The sequence below is a fragment of the Corvus moneduloides genome, chromosome 3 (assembly GCF_009650955.1).
Source record: "Corvus moneduloides isolate bCorMon1 chromosome 3, bCorMon1.pri, whole genome shotgun sequence".
NCBI lineage: Eukaryota > Metazoa > Chordata > Aves > Passeriformes > Corvidae > Corvus > Corvus moneduloides.
The window spans coordinates 98,719,433-98,741,865 of NC_045478.1; the positions used below are offsets into that span (position 1 = coordinate 98,719,433).

Consider the following 22,433-nt stretch of genomic DNA (forward strand, 5'->3'; position numbering starts at 1 on the left):
GTAGGGCAGTGGAACAGCTGTTGTGTTTGGCTAGATATGGAAAGATTATATTTCAGGAGATCTTTAATTAAAGACAACAAGTACAAATAAATTGGTTTATATTCCACAGCTTTGCTTTAATTCTCCAAGGTTCCGTGATGAAATGTATAAACAGTGCAGTGTCAGCAGACAGGTATTTCCCTCAGAGGTTACTCCAATTCCCCATGGCATGACAGCTGCCTGAACTCTATGCTGATGTGGGTGAGGAACCTCAGCTCCTGCCTGCACATCCTTTCTGGCTGACACAGCTTGTGGCCGGGCTCATCTCTAGAAGCCACAGGAGCAGGGCTGCACAGCCTCCCTCAGGTGAGTAGTGCTTCTAAGGAGTGCTAACCCCTGGAAGCTGAGCAGTGCAGCTGAGCTGCTGCCATTGCTTATTAGGAGGTGTAGCAAGTGTAGGACTGCTTTTTCCTGGGTGTGACAATGTCCTTTGGACAGCACAGCACTGTCAGCAATAGGGCAACAGCGATGCTCTGAGCTGGTACCAAAATCCTTGCTCAGTTCTGAGAGAGTGTTTGAGGATTTAGAATGATTCTTGTTCGGTTCGCTTCTGTTTGTTAGCGATGATGTGCTGCTAGTAAATGTTTTATTCTCCTTAAAGAATTAAGACACAGGACTAGGTCTCAACAGGTGCTAAAAACAGATCAGAGAGTCTCATCAAGACCATGTAGAAAAGGGGTTTTTTGTTTGTTTTTCTATACCAGCAAGTAGTGCAGCCCAGGAGGAGCAGAGCTGTAGAGTCAGACAGTTGCCTGTGAGGACCTGATCTTCATATTACACAGGTTTCATGAGAGTTTACTTCAGACCACCCTTAGTCCAGATTTGTGGTCTTTGAGCCACTTGCAGTGGATCATTTGGGTTGGCTTTAGCCAGAAGCAATCTGGTTTGCCTGCTGTGTCTGCCCAGTGCCACGGACCATAGCACAGTAGGTGGGGACAGTCAGGAGTTTCATGCTCCTCATTTGAACTGACGCTAATTTAGCCACAGCAAATGTGGAATTAGGACAAGGCAAACATGAGTGGGTAGTTGTTGCTGCATGCTGTGACCAAAGATCATTTAAGGTTCAGTCTACAGCATTTCTAAGAAAAATGAGCACCACAAGCAGTGCAGCAGTCATGCATCCTGATCACCTCCCAGCACTGCTTCAGTACCTGCTGCTGCACGCACAATGCAGGAGCTCGCAGTCAGTCTCCAAGCAGCTGGCTACAGGCAAACATGGTACTACTTCTACTCCTGTAAGAGTAGATAGCATGGAGTAAGAATAGGACTCTCATAGCTTGGTATCTGAATATCCCTCTATCATCCGATCCTGCTGTGAGCCCAGTGTAACCTGCAGAAATGGTGGAGGGAGAGTGATACTGTTTAAGAGTTTGGATTACTTTTTATTGTGGAATTAGAAATGATAGGTAAGTTGAGGCAAAACAGCTGTCACCAGCACTGCCACAGCCTGGCCTCCATGACATGCAGGGCTTTGACCAAAGGTCAGATCTGTCTCCTTTGCTGGCTGATGCACGAGAATGGTGTCTGCCAGCTGGAAGTTGTTAATGAAGGACACAGCACAATCACAGGCTGCTGTGATAATGTGAACGCTCTTCAGTGATTTCTTTGGCTTTCTGCATTGCTGAAGAGAAGTTACTTACTGCTGATTCTCCTTAAGAAAGAGTGAGCTGACACTACTGACACTGTACTGTAACAAAGAGCTTTGTGGCAGTGTGTCAGAATGTCCCATGTCTCCCAGCAGTCCATCAAACATCGCATCGACACAGTCAATACTGAAGGTGTCAAACAGAACATAAGTGCAAATAAAATGAATACAGAGCTGCAGCATGAAATTCATGAACTCGTCTCAGCCTTCAGTACCATACAGTGGCTTGCAAATAAAAAAATAAAAAAAATATGGCTGACTCTTTTCCAAACAAGAATTTTTTCTGCAAATTGTGGTGATCCCTTGCTAGAGGTCCTACATCTTCTAGGCAGCTAAGGCTATGCTGAGTATGCCAAGCCTTTGTTTTTACTTCATATATGCAATCACATTACTTCACAAGGACATATGGCTGAAAAACACTAAGCTGATTGTCAGAAGGCTTTAAACTCTCCCTCATGGACCTACAGTTGAAATAGCCTGTCCCAAACTGGATGCTGTATTTGGAAGCCCTGACTTTTTGGTTAAAAGTGAGCTGCTTTCTGTCCCTAGGAGGGTTGCTGGCAGCAATGTTTACCAAGGGATAGAAACTGCAGCCTGGTGCTAGTTAGAAAGCCTTGTCTTCAATCTTACGTAGCCCAGAGGGGAGAGAGGAAGAGCCAGAATCCCACAGTCTCAGAGAGGTCTTAGGGGGTTTGATCTTGATCTTTTTTTAATGCTGCCTTCCTCAATCTCTGGAAGAAACTGCACATTTCTAGTCTAGGATAGATTTCATGTACTGGAATTCTTCCCAGAGCTGGCACAGCTTCAAAGGGTTTTAATCTTGGCTGTAGAACCCACATGCTGTTGCAAAGATCCCCAGGGAAAAATAGCTGGAAACGGACAAAAGAACAACAAAGCCACAGGGTCCTCCAGGAGGCTATACCCCACTGAGATGATTCCCCAAAAGCCAGTCATACAGGCAAATCCCCCTCTTCGTTCCCTATCTTCCATTGGTCACCACAAAGCATCCTAGCGCTTGGGTTCTCTACAGGACACTTGACTTTCACAGCGTGCCCTACTGTTCCCTTTGCTGGTGAGAGCTCTCCCTACAGATGCTGAGGTAGGGCCTTAGTAGCTTTTCCTTAGTGTCATTTTCCTGTCTCTCCAAGGTCTCACAGAGCCCTCATTTGCCAGAGCCCTTCAGTCACTCAGAGCAGCAAAAAGTTCAGATGATCTCAGCTGTTGCCACTGTAGAGAGAGTCCTGGAGATGAATGCTGAGTGCCTTCACCCTTCCCTTTACATGGATACTCTACTTCAGCACTCTTTCAGACTTGGCCATAAACATTAATTTCAGCCCACTGATTTATTTCTGGGGTATGGGGTGGAGCACCTACCTCAGCAACACGGAGCACTGAGGCCCCAGAACAGCACTTGACACAGCACTGGGGTATCCACCTGTGTATCTACACAGCAGGTTGATAAATTTCTATCTACTCTGCAGGTGCAAGGTTCAGGGGGTTCTGCCTGCACAAAAGAGAAAATACCCAGGAAACCTGAACATGCATAAACTGGTTGTTGTGGAACATGATTGGTCTTTAATCTCAAAAAGCTTGGGTCTGTTTCTACTCAGGTTGGATTGTGAACTGTCAGCAAAAAAGCGGATCAAGAGCAGTGCTGAGGTTACCTGTGAAGTTTGTCGTAGCACTGAGGAAGGCTATTAGTTGGGAAAGGAAGTTCAGTTCCAAATCAGATACCAGCTTTAACTCACAAGCCTGATCCTGCAAGCCTCACTCATTTAAGTGGCTGTCTTGCTTTCAGCAAGATTGGTCCAGCCAGCAGGTCTCAGTAGCTAGAGCCAAAAGTTTTTATAGATAACTACATCCAGGCTGGAGGGGAAAGGGAGAAGACAGACATAGCAAAACTAATTCATTTTCCACAAGAAAGCAGTAATAAAAATGAGATAGTAAGTGAGCCTTGCCCTTAAGGTTACTGAATAGCTACTGAGTTAAAGGGAAGGCCACCATGTTTGGTAATAAATGGCGTCACAGACTGCAGGCATCAGCAGCGGTTACTATGGACACAGCTTCCAAGACAGAGACAGGCAGGAAGAGAGAGATGGAAAAGGGAAGAAACAGAAGAGTTAAAAAAGGGTTAACTGGGATTTTGAAAGATCAGTGTCTAAAAACCTTATTCAGTATAGAGTCAGAAATCCTTGGTGTTCCGAAATTCTGGCATGCTCCAAACCCTCCTGTTGGGCTGGGTGCCCCGTTCCACATCCTCAGAGATGGTCTTGATGTCACTGATGAATGGGGAAATCCTGGACCGAGATTTAAATGTTGTTAAGGAGAGGCTGGTTCTGTTCTTTGTGTTCCATTGCCTTGCAAGCTTCTTGGCCTCTTCCTCCTCTTTGATCTTCTCAGCAGCTTCCTGCAGGACGGAGCGGAAGAGCTGGGATACTTCCTGCGCTTCTGGTTCGTACTCAGCAACGACTTGCCGGAACCTGGAAGCACAGTCAAGGCACAGCTTTGATTAAAAACATCAAATTGCAGATTGCTGCCAAATCACTCTGCTAGGCTTGGAACTTGCACTTTCCTGCTAAATGGGACTCCCTGGACTGAAGGGAACAACAACAAGGAGGGGCCATGAAAATATGTCCAAAGTCTCTAAAATCACAAGCAAGCCAGGGAATGTAAGGAAGCAATGAATCACTGTTTCTTATAAGCGCAAGAAATAATAGGGAGAACCAAACAAAGCTAGAAGGCAAGTTTGAAACAGAAGGAAGTGCTCTTTTCACACAACACCTGTTAAACCAGAACTCAGTGCTATCAATAGCTTAAGAAACAAAATTATTGGACAAGTTTGTGGAAAATGTCCCCATCACTGCTGATTAAACATGATTGTCCAAATGCACATCCTTGCTCAAGACAGTCCCTGAACTGCAGCTTACCAGAAGCTCAGGGTAGACCAGGAAAAGCCCCACTAGACTACCTGTTTCCAGTTCTTGTTCCCCATAGCATTACCCAATAGCCTCTAGACAAAGGAAAATCCAGTCACTTTCAGTGAAGTGGTGTTTCATCTTCCTATGGATTTCTGTAAGGTAATGGACTGGCTCAGCTGAAAACATCTTGGTTGGCAGCACGATGCTGTATCTCTGAATTATTTCAATGCCTTCTCAGCAGAGAGCTCAAAATGGAGTTTGTTGACATTTTTTAAGCTATCTTAATACACCAAGGAAGTGAAGAATCACCAGTGTTTATTTTGCAAGTGAGGAAGACAAGATGCAGGGCAGAATAATTTTCTTGAAACCAGAATGGGCCACTGGCTGGACAATGAAGAGAACATGTCATCCTGACACCTTGCTGGGTGAATTGTCCCCATCCTGGAGAGTGTGGGATCCACTTTCAAGGCTCACACACTGGTCACGTAGATATTCTGACTGTTCTATAATAGTATGTATTTGTGACAGATAGTAATATGGCTACTCTTCTAATAAAGTTCTTAACATGAAAATTATACTTGCAAGCAGACACGGAGTTAAACTAGTACTTCACTAAAATCCAGGTATTTGTAGTTCAGGGAAGCTAAAATGTAGAAGGTAAGCATTTTGGTATTTTTCTCCAACAGAATTTAACAAGGATGGACAACGGTAGGACTGTATTTAAATAAGCCTAATACAGCAGAAGCTGATAGAATAAGATATTGTCTCTTTGGTTTTTGATAAGCCCTAGGAATATAAGAAGGAGTTTAACACATATGGAATTGCATTACTTAATAGTGTGCCAAAGGATACCCAAGATTATAAGGACAGAAAGGAAACCAAAGAGAAACCAGAAAGACTTTTTGTATATGTATATATTTTGACTCTGACTATGGAGGCCTGAAATTGGACACACATCTTGACATCCTGCTGTATCCCAGGTGTTTCTCTCCCAGCAAGTACTGGCAGCTATGTGTACAGTTGTGGAGTCACAGGTGTTGCTTGCTGTCAGCAACAGGGAACTCGCTGTCAGCAGAAGCACCAGTCCCTCCCAGTGTCAAGCCAGAGCAGCTTGATACAAAACCTTCCAAAGTCACCAAAATGTTCCTTAACTGTTTCAGTTGCTTTGGATTAATTCTTAATCTCCCTCCTCCACCCCCTCACCAAAAACATCTAAACTTTGAACGTTTGGGTGCAAAAAGCCTCTGAGGTGTTGTAGTTCGTGCTGGTATTTACTGACACAGTGATGCTGAACTGAATTGTGCAGAGCCTGGAATAGCAAGAGACTATCTCTTGCTGAGGGTTAGCAGACAACAGCAGGAACAGGGATTTGCTGCAGATTGCAAACTTCCTTTCTGCCTTCTGAGGAGGCACTTCTGTCGCCTTATCAAAGAGCCCAAAATACAGTTTTCACAATAAATGAATTTTTCCCTTGATCCTATTTGAAGCATAGACAGGTGAGTCCATAGAAACCCAAGTCTTCATAACAGGGAAGGGAAGGGAAAGCAGCTTCAAAGGATTTCTTTTTGCAGAGGTGAACTAAAATGAGTCGTTCCGTTATTTTATCTCTGTGTGTGTTTTAAAGAGAAGCACTGTCATATTATATATATTTATGTATATCAGTACATCCTCCTCTTTTGTATTGGCAACTGTGCACCCAAAAGGCCGCATCACTGCCTCCACTTTCAGAGGTTGTGTGTCATACTGCTGGGTTGTGGCTCCAGAGCAGGCAGCAGCACGTACCAGGCTATTACTGGGCCAGTGCCTGGCTCTGGGAACAAGAGGGGAAATGGATGATATGACAGCAAATATACCCCCTGAGCAGAGAGCTCTAATGCTAATACCCTGTGTTGTTGATAATGCTGCCAACCAATCCAGCTGAAATAGTTTTCTGAAATCAAGGTAACTTTCCACCTTCACAGCTATCTGCCTGCTCTCTTCTTAGCTTAGTTTTGTGAACTCTGCTGTTAAGACTTACCTCTAACTTTTCAGGATCAACAGCAAAACTACTTTATATGGATTTGAGCAGGTCTAAGAAACAAAGGGAAAGCGATCCAAAAAACTGTGCCAGTCACACAATGAAAAGCCACCCTCATTCTGATGGAGAAGGGAAAGGGGACGCTTTTCTCTCCCCTCGCAGGATGAACTAACTTCACCCCTTTATTAGTGCCCACCTAACTTCAGTACCAGCACGTTTGTGTAAGGGACAGCTCACGTAGGAAGTCCAAAAGGTGTGCACACCACAAATATTTCTCAACACAAAAGATGGACAGGTTATCTGGGCTGAGATCCAGCTAAACCAATCTGTGTATCAGAAAAAGACAATGTTTTTGCTGCAGCCACCTACACGTAACCAAAGCCATCTTCCTCAGATATCAGTGAACACCAGTTGATGTGCTGGATGATCTGGCAGTCTGCTCTCTGCACAGAACATCCAGTATATAAAAACAGAAAACCACTGGAATCAAGGAATACGGGTTTTTATCTTGGGAAACAAACTCCACACCAAGCTGCTCGGTGGAGTTAAGAACACAAAATTGCACAAGGCTCACCTTCTAGCACAGGTTAACACCCTGACGCTTTTGCACGGGATAGTTTCAAACTAGGCAACTGCACAACCATGTCTAGAAACGCCTCAACAGGGTTTCCTTACTCATCATAAAAGCAAACCTATCTATCTTACTCGTGGCTCAAGCTGTGCAACTGTGGTAGCTATCCTGGAACACATCGTGCAAGTCACGCAGTCTGAGACGTGACTGCCAACAAAGCTCACCTTGAACCAGCACAGAAGCCTGGGGAGGATGCATGGGCACACACAGGGATGAGCACATTCCCCAGTCCAGGCAGTGTTTTAATCACATTTCAAACAAATTTGTCCTTTAAATTGTGACCCTCCCATTGCTTTATAGGCCTGTTAGATTTTAAGAATCCGGCCATGCTTGGCTCATGCTGGCATTGCTTTTTAAGGCGCTGTCACCTGCCTGTGTTATTCTGTAGGTCCCCTGTACAGTAGGTTCCCTAAGCACAGCCTGAACTTTAAAGACCTGGTAAATCCAATGGAAGTCCTTGGACTTAAACAATGTGCTTGTAGTTCAGGGTATTCCTGAGTGCCCGTCTGAACAGGGAGCTCTAAGTAGATTTAGTCATTCAGGGAAAACATGGGGTTGCTTAGTGCTAATAATTAGCTGCTGACTCCTGAATCTATATTTTAAGCAGTAATTCTGCTTGTAGGGTAAAGCTATGAACAGCTTTGCTAGAGAAGGCTCCTTGACTCCCAGAGAGTTACAGCATTCACACTAATTGCAACATTCAGGTCACACCACCTCAAACTTAAGCTTGTAATTGTAAATAAATCCATTTCTGATTTTAGTAATTTGTCTTACATTCAAGCTAAGTAGCAAGGCCACTTCAGCTATATGCAATCCTTAGAAAATTACAGTCATTAACCTGTGATCTTGATAACAATTCAGATCACCAAAATTCAGGTTTACATTTCCATACTAGGGGTTTTTTGGTTTCCCTCTGGGCAGAGGAGGATAGAAACCAACTGTTTCGCTTTTGCTGAAACTGAAAGAAATTAAAGAGACTTTAACTAGCTCTGACTAGGACTAAAGCTCTGAGTAAAGATGGAAAAAATCTAGCATTTTTTATTGGCAACCTACTATTCTGCTTGTTCAGTTTAACCATGGCAGTTAGGTACTACAGGCCTCACCAAAATCACTGTCATTTCCTTCAGCTGGCTCCAGGATTTAATTTTAAATAGTCAGCCATCTCTAACCCAGTAACCTAAAGTTAAGTTACTCCTGAGTGCAATAGCTTTATTTGCATGAGGTGAATCAGCGTCTCCAGATATCTGAGCTATTTGCAGTGTACTTGAATCCTTCCAGAATTCCAAGAGACTCAAAGAGAAGTTTCTATTGACCCAAAATACAAAATAGGCAATCTGGATCTGAAAAAAAACCCCTTTCATCTGTGAAGTGCTCTTTTCCAGCCTCCTCCACACCTAAAGAAACAAATTTAGAGAAACTTTGCCTCTCAGTAGATGAGCCTGTAGCCACAGAAAAGGACAATTTGGATAATCATTTAGACCTTTAGAGAATGAAGTGACATCTCTGACAACTCATATAAAAATGTTTTGTTCTGGCTTTGACTCTGAACTCAGAGTCTCACAGAGAAGGAGACCTTGCATGACACAAACAAAACAAACTCTGCAGTCTTGCAAGATGCCTGCTACTTGTGTTATTTAAGAATTACATGCTTGTTGAGTGCAAAAAGGACTTCAGAAAGGACCTCAGCTGTTCAAATGCCTAAAATGGAAGGGAGAGGATCAAGCTTACTATTTCAGTCAGAACCAAGGACTTTGGTATGGTACATGCTCTGCATTTGAATTTCCCAATGCAAGCTTTTTTTTTGGTGGAAGATTTTTCTAAAAGCTGCTACATATTAGGAAGTCACAGAGTACTCGAGAAGAAACATCAGCGCTGCAATGATCTTGATCTTGTTACTAAAGTACTTCACTGGAAATGTGGAGGTTTCGTTGCATTCCTGTTATACTCATCTTGAGGAATTTCAGGGTAGTTACTAAAATCTCCATCTTATCTCACTTTCCAAGAAGAGAATTTATCCAATTTTGGCTTTCAGTTAAATTGCATGCTCTTTCTTTCTTCCTCCTGTGTGTTTTTACCTCCTAACATGGCAAGCCCCATTCTTTTTCTTTGTTTCCTCGTCAGCAATGAAAATTCCATGGAATCACAAAGCTCTCAGTTAGAAGGTAGAAAAGAAGAGAGGTCAACTCTTAACATTTCCAACACAAAATGAAAGGGTTATTGAATAAAACTAGGACATATTAGTTTAAGACAAGCAAAACACGGGTTTTTATGACAGAGTTGTTAAGTTCAGGAGTGAAACTCTGCCACAGGGTGCCAAAATGTTAAAAATTTACATGTGTTCAAAACAAGAGAAGCCTCCACGACCTAAACAACTGAAAGGAAAAGCCACATCAGCCAATTATGGACAGAAGGTCCACTTGTGGCTCCAAGAGTCTCCCAGTTACAAGGCACAGTAAGTTGGATGCTATATTTGAGGTGGTGTAGTTGCCCCTACTGTTGGATTTGCTTCCTTGTCCTTTGCTCTTCTCCTTACCCTGGTGCCACTGGCCACTCTGTCACATACAGACCAACATCAGATCAGCCAGACCTTTGACCCAATCCAGTTCCACCATTTTTGTGGCTGTGATAGTCCCTCCTCAATCACAGAATTGAACCAACAAGGTTATGAAATCCTCTTTTTTTTTTAGTGTGGCCCTGCTAACCATGCAAGCTCTGTAAAACACGCCACTTCTTGAATCATAGTGTAATACAATTTATGACAGCACCCTACAACAGCAATTTGTAAGAGGAGTTTTAAGAGGATGGTTTCAGCCTTTTTCAATCATGCCCACACAGAGTCCACCAACGTTGCTGAGTACATTTATCTACTGCTGGCAGTATGCTGAATCCTGAACAACAGTGAACAACCATTACAAGCTGTACTGAAATCACACATCTTGCATGATCTGTCTCAATTCCAAAAAAAAAAAAAAAAAAAAAAAAAAAAAGCAGCAAGCAAGTTGTATATGGCTCAGCTTTACTTTCCTGAAGAGGATGAACCTCGGGGCCTCCCAGCTCCAGCAACCAAAGCCTGCTGTCATGGAAATAACCTGTTTGCTAGACAGGCCTTGCTCAGTGGCCCTGGGGATGGTAAAGATCGCTCTGAATCCCAAGGGTTTGAAGTAGCTTGTTTACAACATAGCTTGGAGTTATGCAAATACAAGGCAGGTGCTGTTCCCAGCAAATTTTCACTGGAGAGGTCTTGGTCACTGAATGATCCCAAATCTCTACATCTGCCACCATGGCAACCTTTCCAAGAGCCAAGGCTCTGTGCCAGGTTGCTTCCAAGGCTCAGTCCCAGGGAAGATGGGGGCTAGAGAGGTAATTTTGGCATTGTTTCTTGGCTACATCCACTGTAAAAGAGAGGACCAGCTGTTTCCAACCCTTTTACAGTTGCAGTTCAGGAGTCGTAGATTCATTTGTTCAAGGGAAAACAGGTGCCAGCATATGCAGTGAGGGCTGAGGGCCCTCTTGCATATCTCCTGCAAGGACTGTCTTCAAGTTTAAATCGAGGAATGAGGGCTCCAGTGTGAGGGGGGAAACACCAAAGGAGGTTGTTCAGAGTCTGTGGAATCTCCACTCTCAGAGATATTCAACAATGGACAGGACAAGGCCCTAAGCAACCTGATCTAATTTTGAAGGTGGCCCTACTCAAAGTAGGAGGTGGAAGTACATACCTCTAGAGGTCCCTTTAAACCTCAGTTTCTCTAAGATTCTAAAGTCTGAAGCAAAAAAAAGCCATCACAATACTGAGATGGTAACTGTTCATCAGGCGAGGTAAAGCTGCTCTGGCTACTTGGGAGCATAAAAGCACTCAAGCCAATGTCAGAGGGAAATGGCATTTAGTAATTTCTTGAAGGAAATGATGTCGTGTTAAACTGACTTAAAACATGAGATTTCCCTCTTTCACAAAGACACTATCCCAACCTGACTTACAATACAGGATGCCAAGTTTTGGTTCTCTTGGTCCTAGCAGCTCTCCCTCTGTCCCCTCACATCTAAAAGAGGAAAGGGGGAAAGGAAAGGTCTGTACCATCCCATCTTTTACCGTACCTGAGTATGACAGGCCCACAGTAGGAAGGATGTATTTTGGTGCACATATCCTCCAGCTGCAGCCGTTCTCCAGGGCTGATGTCATAGCTCTGCTTTGGGTAGCTGACCAGCCAGCCGTAGTCCACCCCCGTCTTCATCTTGCGGTATTCGTTCTCCCGCTCTCGCTGCTGCTTCTCTGCATGCTTGATCTGCCAGCTCAGCTCCATCATGAGCGTTTCAACCACCATTTCTGTGGGGTTCCTCTGGGAAATGCGGTTTGGGGGCTCATTCCACCTGAACCAGGATGCCAATGACATAATGCTGTGTGTCTTCTCTGGGAGCAGGTTGAGGGTAGAGAGGGAGAGAAAAAGAACAATGGCATCATCAATACACCTCAGCTGAGATCATTCGTCCCCCCACACCCCTCCAGTCTGTTGTTAAAATTGCTACTGGATAACCACTTAGAAATAATTGGTGCTGGGCACCTTGAGAAATCTCACTCATAGCAGCCAACTTGCTCAGAGGGCGAGACAAAGGGTGAAGAGGCACTATCTCCCTTAACTTCCACTCACCATGTAATTAAAATGAGTCACAGTCCTCACACCTTAAGTCAGGTTACAAGGATACCTTGCTCCCTCCAGGCTAGGCTGGGGAAGCATTCTCCTGCCCACACACAGGGCTCGGGCTCGCAGGGCTGAACCCTCATTGGAGGGCACAACCTTGCAGCAACCCTACCTGTAAAAACCACAGTGCACGGAGTCAAACGACTGCTGGGAGCTACATTCTAGCCAGGAGATCCTTAGGGAGGAGGCAGGGTAAGTGACCTGGTGCGGTGGATTGAAGCTGGTGCCCACCAAAGCTGCTATATCACTCTTCCCCAGTAGGACAGGAGAGAGAAAATGTTTTGAAAGGCTCATGGTTTGAGATAAAGACAGAGAGAGATTACTCAGCAATTACTGTCAGGGGCAAAACAGACTCGACTTGGGTATATCAGTTTATTACTAATCAAATCACAGTTCGATAATGAGAAATAAAACCAAATCTTAAAACACCTTCCCCCCACTCCTTTCTTCTTCCTGGGCTCTGCTTTACTTCCAAATTCTCTACCTCCTCCCACCTGGCAGCACAGGGGGTTTGGGAATGGGGGTTGTGGTCAGTTCCTCACATGTTGTCTCTGCACTCTTTCCTCCTCAAGGGGAGGACTCCTCACATCCTTCCTCTGCTTCAGCGTGGGGTCCCTCCCACGGGAGATACCCCTCCATGAATTTCTCCAGTGTGAGTCCTTCCATGGGCTGCAGTTCTTCATGAGCTGCTCCAGCCTGGGTCTCTCACAAGGGACGCAGTCCTTCAGGAACAGGCTGCTCCAGAGGGGGTTCCCCGTGGTGTCACAAGTCCTGCCAGCAAACTGGCTCCAGCATGGGCTTCTCTCTCCATGAGGCCACAGGTCCTACCAGGAGCCAGCTCTGACATTGGCTTCCTACTGTGGAGGCACAGCCTCTTTTGGGCATCCAGCTGCTCTGGCATGGGATCCCGCATGGGCTGCAGGTGGATCTCTTCACGCCTCTGAACCTCCATGGGCTGCAGGAACACAGCTGCCTCACCACAGCCTTCACCATGGGCTGCAGGGAGATCTCTGCTCCAGTGCCTGGAGCACCTCCTCCCCCTCCTTCTGCCCTGACCTTGGGGTATTTAGAGCTGTTGCTTTCCCATATTCTCACTCCTGTCTCACAGATGCTGTTGCTCTGTTTCTTTGCCCCTTCTTAAATCTGTTATCCCAGAGGTGCTACCACCTGGACTGATGGGCTCAGCCTTGTCCAGCTGTGGGTCCATGTTGGGGCCATCTGGCATTGCCTTTGGCGGACATGGGGGGAGCTTCTGGCAGCTTCTCACAGGAGCCACTGCTGTAGCCCCCCATCACTACCAAAACCTTGCCACACAAACCAAATACACCTGGGTAGGTTTGCTGCCGCTGTAACATCAGCAGCAGAGCTCGCCCCTGTCTGGGCAGCACTCACAGGAGCATGAGCCACGAGGCCAGGCAGAGCTTTAACCATTATTTCGCAAACGTGCTGCTACTGCAGAGGCTACAGCACCTTTTAGAAGCTGAAGTCTGACCATGAACTTTGCTGCAGGAGCACTCCTTCAGCACCACCACCAATGCCAAGGGAGCTGCGGCTGCTCTGAGAGGGAAGCAGAAGCACACCTAGGTTTAAACTGTTGTTACTTCTAGGTGAGATGTTTCTCCTGCTGGGGAGTTACCCAGCACTGAGAAGACAGAACAAATCACATCAGTTGGCTCAGAAAAAGATGGAATTAACTCCCCACCCAGCCAATCCGTTCATATTGTCCCTTCAGGAGGACAATGCATGGAACAAAGTTATTACCTATTGTACTTGTATTTAAACACAATGGAATCCAAAACAGGCACTAGGGAGCTGAACAGGAGCAAAACAGCATCTGTTTCTTCACACAGTGCACTTACGTGCCTTGTTGCTCCCTTCCATCAGCCCCTGGGGAGAAGTGGTGGCACAAATAATGATTGCAGCTGGGATTACAGAAAGGCTGCTCCTGGCAGCAGCCCAATCAGGACATGGCGTCAAAAGTTAACATGAGGGCAAGGGATTAAAGAGTCTGATTCTGCAGGGCCTGAGCAAATCCTCACTATTGGGACACAGACAGACACAAAATGGAGAAAAATATGCTTTTGATTTAAGCTTCCACATTGGGGTCTAGGGCCTTTAGTGAAAATAAAAATCACCAAAAGTTCATAACTACACAGTACTCCCACTAGAGCTGAGAGCCATGAGCTCCCAGACTCCCTAGACGAGAAATGATCAATAGGATTCTGCCATGACTGCGAGGAAAAGATGCTTCCATGCATCATTCACTTGTCATAAAGTAGCCTGTTCTCTTTCAAAAATGTTCATACTATGTAAATACACCACACCATTAAAGGAAAATGCTCCAAAAACCTGGATAATCTGTACAGTGTCCCATGTTTGAAATTATTTCAGGCTCTAATGCTTAGGCTTTTCTAGAATCAGGACGTTTTCCAAACTCCATCAAAGGACTAGTTTCTCTAGTCCTGTATCCTACCTCTCCGAGCAAGCAATACCAGTTTCTTCAGAAGGCAGACATAAAAGGGCTGAAAACTTCCACAGGTCACAGATGCAGCTACCTCTGAGTGTCAGGCCGCAGGTACTCTCCCGAGACTGTATAAACAGGCACACCTTGGCTGGCTTACGGTGCTTGTAAGGAGAGATCGCTGGAGTGACTGCTGGTGCCCTTGAGCATCAGCTGTGATCATCCTTGTGACAGCACTCGCAGTCAGCAGCTGCTGCAAGTAATCCTGCTCCTGTCTCATCTCTGTGCTCTGGAGGAGGAGGAGCAGCCAGTCCTTCCATTTGTGGTTATCGCCAGGGTGACTCCAGCTAACAGCTCCCACACCACCACGCACAGCTCCGGCATCTGCCGCTGGCTAACTCGTCCCAGACACAGGAACAAACTCAGGCTGGAACTGATGTGCTGACAGCTTCAAGTCCGTGATCCTGCCACTCCAACGTGTACCTGGCTCTTGCTACATGGTGGCTTCCACTCACTGTTACACATTATTAAGGATGAAGACCTTTTCCTTGGTCTGATCACCCCTTGTGTAACAAAAGTGAGGAGCATAACACACCACGAGCTGTTGTAAATAAAGTCTCCTATTTCTTTTCAGCTTCTGTGATGACAGTAATTTTTGTAAGCTGTTCCAGGTACCTGACCAAACAAAGTATCATTATTATTTCCATTTGTGCCTTTATCTGATGAAGGTGAACATGCCCTCCTGTATTTTAATTCTGGCTATGACCTGGTCTCACATTGATTTAACTCTGATGACTTCAGTGGCATCGGGGTAAATCAGTATAAAGCATTTCAATTGTGGAGCTGAGGAATACCCTTCCAGCTATTCCTAGCTCACCAGCTGTTTCATTAGAAGAGGAGCAAGAAGGGAATTTAGTAGTCACACTGGGAAAGCAAACAAGGAGACTTGGGTTTTGCATGATCCTGGGCTGTTCTTACTGCCATTATGGTTTTTAGTTCCACAGATCTCCCTCAAAGCAAGGCATTCTGCACAAGAACCATTGCACTAGCCCTAGTATTACAGAGAATAAACAGAAGAATATTTTGGATACCTTGTCTGCTGATACCAATGCCTGCTAAACCTGAGGCTTGCCCAGTCCCAGAGCTTTCAGAAAGCTCTGGTAACAGGCAGATTTGCTTTTGGTATGGGAACGTGGATACTGCTGACCCCAAATGGGACTTCCACTTGACTGCCATAAAAAAATCTGCTTCCACAGTGAAGCCTATAAAGGAAGGCAAGCACCTCACCTGCAGCTGAAATAGCCTGTTTTCAAATGAAGGAAAATCCCATGCAAGCGTTTCAGGCACACTGGCAGCTTGTGCTGGCTGTTCCTAAGGGAGCCTTGTTTGTATGAGATTGTTTCCTTCCCCATCTCTCATCCATCATCTCCTCCTTTTGAGAGCTGGCAATTGGCCATCTCTATTTAGCAGGCTCAACAAGCCACCACTCTTGCCACTACTGCTCTTTGCAGCCTGCAGAAGATACTGTGGGCTCCATTAATTGTGGCTGCTGGTTTTAATTTAAAGTTCACAGGCAGGCTAATCATTAACTGACTCAAAATAGCTTTTCCATGTGGAAAAACTCAAAAGGACTATTGGCAAGATGTGGACAACTAAAGAAAGGCAAAAGTTACAGCCTGACCTTCTTATTAGGGCAAAGGACAAATTTACACTTCGCAAGCATTCACATTAAAATGATTTTTAAGAAGAGACATTGTCCCAGCTGAATACACATTTCTGTTGCACAATTTGTCCATTTTCTAATTCCTTGTAAGAGGCTGTCCTGGGAGCTGACACAATCCAGTTGATGAACTACTCTGGTGTTATTCAAGCAAAATTTCCGAGGGGTTTATGGAAGTTCCACTCTGGAAACAGATCTGGGTTTCAAGACTTTGGTATCATTGGCCCTAGACCTTTGTCTAGAAGACAAGCCTTCCCCTCACACTGTTGGTTGCAAGTCTGACCACATAAAACCTCACAGAGTTTTAAGCACACATTTACCTCAGCTATGCTAAAGTCTGGAATACCTTTCCTTCTCTCTCTCTCTCTCTCTCACACACACACACTCTCTCTGAGGGGTTGCTTCAAATTTTAGCAATTGCTAGTAAGTCCATCTGAGAGTTTTTCATGTAAATGTTTCCTGTTATTCTGCCTTTCTTCAGAACTCATTTTTGTTCTCTACACTGTCAGCAATTCCTGCATTTTTCTCCTCATGTACTTTACAGCTTTCTCCATTCTTTTCTCAGGGCATGTTCTGAACAATCTCACCTCATCTTCCATGTTTTTACCTTCTTCCATGTTTGCCCAAGTAATTTCCCTTTCTTGCTCCAAAGAGTGCACCAAAAAATCATCAGAAATATCAACCTTCATGTGCCTTATCTGTTTTTTCACCTTCTTCAAACAGGATTCCAGCCCTTCCTGGCTCTTTCACCAGCAAAGGGAGTATGTTTCCTTGGCCTGCTCTCTGGCTGGTCTTTGGCCAACTGGAGGCTGTTTATACAACCTGACAGCCACAGTCTCCTCCAGGCTCTTGCAGGCTGGATCACCACTTGCTAAGACTTGTTACAGCAGGGCTGCTTTCTGGTAAACCATGAGTCAATCAGCAGGGCCTGTTTATGAACTTCTGAGAATAAAAAATTCCTTTCCATTGATCTTTCTGCTGGTTCTCATCTTGTAATGCCCTCCAGGAGGGGAGAGAAGTATGCAGAGAGGGGGAAATGTGCATTTTGAAAAAAATGAGAGTAGAATAGGACTCCATAAAGGTATGTCCTAGGTTTGACAAGTCTCCTGTGATTTGCCTTTGCCTTTGCAGTCCAGGAGTGCTGCTGACAATCCTGTGGGACTCTCGAGAGCCTTAGGGGTGTGGTAATTGTGTAGGAGCAGAAGGAGAAGCTTTAAAGGGGTTAGGTGATAGGAGCCTAATCCATAATCCAGTGATGTCAACAGAAGGGTTGTCACTCAGCTGTAGATAGATTTCCAGGAAATCCACCATCATGCAAAGCATACCAACAAACTGGGCTGAGCAGCTGGGAAATGCCTTCCCTGCCTTCTTGTGGGTGGTAGTTCCTCACAGCTACAGTCAGAGAGCAGAATTTGCTCATGCAAGATACCCACTTAGCCTTTTTCCACACATGCCAGATCACAAGGTCACAAACAAGGAAATTTATTTCTAAAATAAGTGGCTCAAATCTGCCAGTTGTCCCCATAACTATACTTTTTAAGAGACACATATTCACAGGGAAAAGAGATAATGTGAAAGTGCAGAACATATTGAACATCATTTTAAATTATTTACCTCTTTAGTAAAGTTTGGATTATGTTGTCCAGGAAAGTCCAGTGTCCTTCAGATAGCAAAGGGTATCTAGTATCTGTCTGGACTGGAACTCACAGGTAGATTAAAATTGGTTTGGCTACACCCATCTCTGAATTCTGTGCTAACTGATGCAATGCTTAACCAGCTGCTCAGGCAGAAATTGTGGTCGTGGCTATGCTGCTGGCTCTATCTGCATGAAGTAGCATTAAGTAGCAACAGCATCAAAGATGAACCTCAAAATCTATTTCTCTTGTGATGAAGATATTTTAATTTTGTTCCAAAGAATCTTAGCAAGTTCTAATTAAGAAACTGCTGCCAACACCTTCTCAATTTTATTTATATAGTCTACCATAGCTTTGTAAAAGAATCCCTGTTCCCTGTTCTCCACCACTTTCTGGTTTGTTCAGCCTGGAGAAGAGGAAACTGAGAGGAGACCTCACTGCAGTCTACACCTTCCTCGCAAGGAGAAGCAGAGGGGCAGGCAGTGACCTCTTCCCTGTGGTGCCCAGTGACAGGACCCAAGGCAGTGGCCTGAAGCTGTGTCAGGGCGGGTTTAGGCTGGATATTAAAGAAAGGTTTTTCACCCAGAAGGTGGTCTGGGCGCTGGAACAGGCTCCCCAGGGAGGTGGTCACAGCACCAGGCAGCCTGACAGAGCTCAGGGAACGTTTGGACAACGCTCTCAGGCACATGGTGTGACTCCTGGGGATGTCCTGTGCAGGTACAGGAGCTAGACTTCAATGATCCTTGTGGGTCCCTTCCAACTCAGGATATTCTATGATTTTTTTTTTTTTTTTTTTAGTGTTACTTGCCATTATTCTCTCCATAGAGAGAATTTTACCTTACCAGGACCCAAAGAACCCTAATTCCTATCTGTCTGGAATCTCCTTTCTTGTTCAGTAACATGGAAGGCCAAGGTGTTTACAGATACTTGCCATGTGATTGTAATCTCAGTGGAAATTATTATAACCTCAGCCTGAGATGCTACGAGGCAATTAATGCTGAAAAAGCAGTAGGTAGAGCTTTTCAATCGAGAAATTTAAAAACAATGCAAATACCATGATATTAACACAGCAGCATTCTTCATTCTGACCTGCAGAATAAAGAGAGAGAACTTTGGAGGACATTCAGAGGTCTGCTTATAGACCACAACAGAGAATCTGTGTTTTGCTTTATAAGCACACCGATTCCCCTGTTGTGATGGACACAAGCTATTTCTGGACTAAAAAAATTGAAAATCACAGTGGTTAAAATGTGTCCAGGTACATGACCCTGTTACAAGTAGCAAGGAGCTTTGAATAACAGAAGCGCAGGGGATGAAGCGAATGCTTTAAATGCAACCTTATTGTCAAGTCTTCGTGGTTGCGGGTGTTTAAGGACAGCCAAAAGCCCCTCACAGCAGTGTCCAGGAGGGAGCCAGCTGTAACAGGGCACGGTGGCACCCAGCAGGCCCTTGCCTGCCAGGCAGTGCCCGTCTGTCCCCGGCAGGGCTGTGCTCACGCTCCGACCCGCCTGCCCCGGGCTGGCAGCTCCCGCTGCTGCCCGGCCCTGCCCCCGCCTGACAAGCGCTCCCAAAAACGTGTGAGAGCCGTGCTGCTGTTCAGCATGCAGCCCCATCTCCGTGATCGCTGCTCTCCAGCAGGCCTGGCATGCACTGTCAGCGGTACAGAAATGGACCGGCTCTTTGTCTGCTGCCATTGCCACGGAGGCTTGGGAGTCACTCAAGCCTTCAGTGAACGCGGTGAGAAAAGGTAGCTGATCTAACAGGTGCGGCTTCATGATCTACAGCAAAGCTGCACTAGTGTAAAACAGATTTGCCTCGTTGAAATAAATCAGACTTCTGTTGATTAACTCCAGAAGAAAATCCGGTCTGCAGATCTTAAAGAAAGAGTGAAGGAAGGGTCCAATAACTTGGAGCTCTCCTAATGCCTGGGACTCTCTACAGAAGACAATCTTTGTGTTATCTGCAGAAGCAAAAGGGTGGGTTCTACTCAAGTCTGCTCATGGAGCAGAGCGGTATTTTACAGTTTATCTACTTACCAAAGCAAATGAGTTCCCTTTGTTGAAAAAACAGGAGTATTTTCACGCCAAATTCTCACTCATGCTTGAAATAATGTTTCTAGTAGCAACCATAAAAGCACTGTCATACAACTTACACTAAGCCGTTACTTAAACCTACAGAAGATAGGATGTTAAAGCACACTGAATGGCTCTGTTTGCCTGACTTGTTATTAAAAGTCCTATATATTGCTCAGATCTTGCCACAGTGGATCAAACACACCTTCAGTTCTATATCTTGCTTTGATCTCTGTAGACTACAAAGCCAGGTTTCTAATCAGGACAGAGGGATGTAAAGTATTCTTCACCATTCATTCAGCTGTGTAAATGAGAGTTCAGAAGGTAGCACAGACCCATAGCTTTTCTGTTATTAAAATTATTCAAACCACCAGAAAAAAGTATTCTGCAATAAAGCTGTAAGAGCATCTGATGGAAGGCTCCAATACAAAATGATTTCAGAATTAAAACTCTTGAGAGATCCCCAGCTCATCCTTCTCTATTCTACTAATAACTACACAGTGTTATTAAAGGGGCAGCAATGTCACAGATTGGAGTTTCTAATACTGTCGTCCACTGCAGATACTCATATCTATAGAATTATATAAAGAGATTGAAACTCTGGCTCAAAGGCATGTTCCACTTGTCATCAGGGGATGAAATTTTTTTATTCATATATTGTGGCAAAGACCAGACTAAGTGCTGTGAAAATGGGCAGGTGAGATGTGCATTCTCCTTCCAGGCTGAGGACTGATTCTTCTGTGAAAGCAGGAGTAACTCATTGCATCGTAAGGTGAGAATGTATTTCAACAGACACCTGTACATTTCTGTTCAGGACTGAGCCTTAGTTACAGTATCTACCAGAAAAAATATTGACCGAAGATCCCCGAAGTCTCACTCTGCCTCGACTCACTGCAGAACTACTCCTATAGCGAGAGTTTTCTCTGTACTGCAGAATACTAGGACCAGAGTTAAAGTTTGATCATTGTCACAGGAGCTATTTAAAAACACACTTTGTTTTGAAATTAGCAGCCAAAGGAAGAACGCTAAATTCACAGTTTGAAAACTTAAGCCTGTCTCTGCCGAGATCACACACAGCATTGGCAGCACCTGGCAGAGCTCTGGGAAAGCTCATGCTTTCCACCCTGCAGTAGCTGCGTGTCCCACCTGCGGGCATGGAGAGAGCAGTCACTGTGAGCAGCGAACAGCGCTGTCCTGACACAGGTTTTAATTAATGTATCAGCATTAGGAGATGTACAGTGTGCTCTATCCTTAGTCACACTGCCATAACTCCAAAGTTGTCTGACTGACCTTACTGGTACCTCACCGGGGTTAATAAACACTGGACTTCCGTGCTGCAGAGACACTTAGTAGGGCAGGTGTCTAACCAGAGAGATTTTTTAAGTGGCATAAGCATAAGGCAGCATAAACCATGCTTTCCTCCTCGACTGCCTGTCCTTACGTAACCAGTAACCCAGCGCTTATCCATGATCCAGGCAGCCGTTCCCGAGCCCAGCCTGGGAGAGCTGTCAGAGTGTCCCGGTCCCCTTCCCTTCGCTTCCCTGCCCACCCATCCCGCCTCACCTTTGGCACCAGCGCTCCCGCTGCTTGTGCGGACAGACGGACCCAGGGCGAGCCGAGAGGGTACCAGGAGGAGGACGTGGCTTGAAGTTAAGCCCTCTAAACTGGCACAGCAGGCTTAAACCCACACTGGGGTACGGATTAGCCCTGGTGACGAGACATAACAGCTGGGTTTACGGCAGTGCTTTGGAGCGATTAGGACTTGGGCCAGTACCTCCACAGACACGGCCTCCCGGCAAAGAGCCGGCACCTCTCGGCTCAGACAGATTTCGGCACCTGTTTAAAAGTCCCTCCAAAACACGAAAACTTTGTGGGGTTTTCTAACCTGCAGCTGAGCCGGCCCTTTGAAGAAAATGCAGGTACTTGAGGGCACTGGGGCTTTCTGAAGGCGGCACGGCGGGGTTCGCTCCCGTCCCCCCCGGCCGTGCCCCCCCCGGCTCGGTGCTCGGGGCTGTCCCGGCGCTGTCCCGGCGGAGGCGGCCGCACCCCGCGCCCTGCCGGGAGCCGCTCGGGCCGGGCGATGGGGAGCGGGGACACCCCAGCCCCGGGCTCTTCGCCGCGAAGTCAGCGGTCCCCTCCGCTGGACACCACCTCCGCCCCGCCGGGCAGCCCGCCCGCCGCCGCCGCCGCCGGCAGGGTCCCCAGCTCCTCCTCCTCCTCCTCCTCCTCCTCACCGCGGTGCCCGCTCCCGTCCCGCCGGCGCCCAGCCGGGGCAGCGCCTCTCGCCGCCGCCGCTCCGCCGAAGTTGAGCGGAGCCGCCGCTCCGCAGCCGCCGCCCCCCGCGCCCCGCCCGCGCCGCCGTTCCCATGGTGACCACGGGAAGCCCGTTCGGTCCAGGGGCGTGAGCTCCGCCCGGGCATCCCACCGGCACCGGTACCGGCACGGCGTCAGGCCCCCGCGGGGACTCGCTGCTGTAGATTGAATTTGCACCGACAAACAACGGCGCAGAAACTGGATCTATTCATTCATTCCTCGCCAAGTCCTTTGGGAACAGAACAGAACAGTCTTCAGCCACAGAAGCCACAGGGGTTTCGCTGGGTTT

The 22,433-nt window shown here is 46.1% G+C and overlaps 1 protein-coding gene across 5 annotated transcripts; it reads right to left on the reverse strand.

Annotated features, from left to right (window-relative positions):
• Nucleotides 1-91: 91 nt before the first annotated feature.
• Nucleotides 92-22,149, reverse strand: RD3 (retinal degeneration 3, GUCY2D regulator). Of its 5 annotated transcripts, XM_032102928.1 has the most exons (4): nucleotides 22,066-22,081; nucleotides 21,395-21,538; nucleotides 11,343-11,655; nucleotides 92-4,164 (listed from the first exon to the last, which is right to left on the reverse strand). In XM_032102928.1, exons 3-4 carry the CDS (start codon nucleotides 11,636-11,638, stop codon nucleotides 3,867-3,869), a joined length of 594 nt encoding a protein of 197 aa, XP_031958819.1. In that variant the 5' UTR covers nucleotides 11,639-11,655; nucleotides 21,395-21,538; nucleotides 22,066-22,081; the 3' UTR covers nucleotides 92-3,866. The 5 variants fall into 5 exon arrangements, with proteins under 5 accessions (XP_031958819.1, XP_031958822.1, XP_031958821.1 ...); XM_032102931.1 differs by lacking the exon at nucleotides 21,395-21,538 and having other exon boundaries at nucleotides 22,066-22,149; XM_032102930.1 differs by lacking the exons at nucleotides 21,395-21,538; nucleotides 22,066-22,081 and adding an exon at nucleotides 21,717-21,979.
• Nucleotides 22,150-22,433: the final 284 nt, after the last annotated feature.

Bases quoted from the DNA above. Each gene is read 5' to 3' on its own strand.
- RD3 (XM_032102931.1), bottom strand. From the start codon at position 11,638: ATGTCATTGGCATCCTGGTTCAGGTGGAATGAGCCCCCAAACCGCATT. The intron at 4,165-11,342 runs GTACGGTAAAAG...CTGTGCTTCCAG, and splicing joins TGTGGGCCTGTCATACTCAG to GTTCCGGCAAGTCGTTGCTG.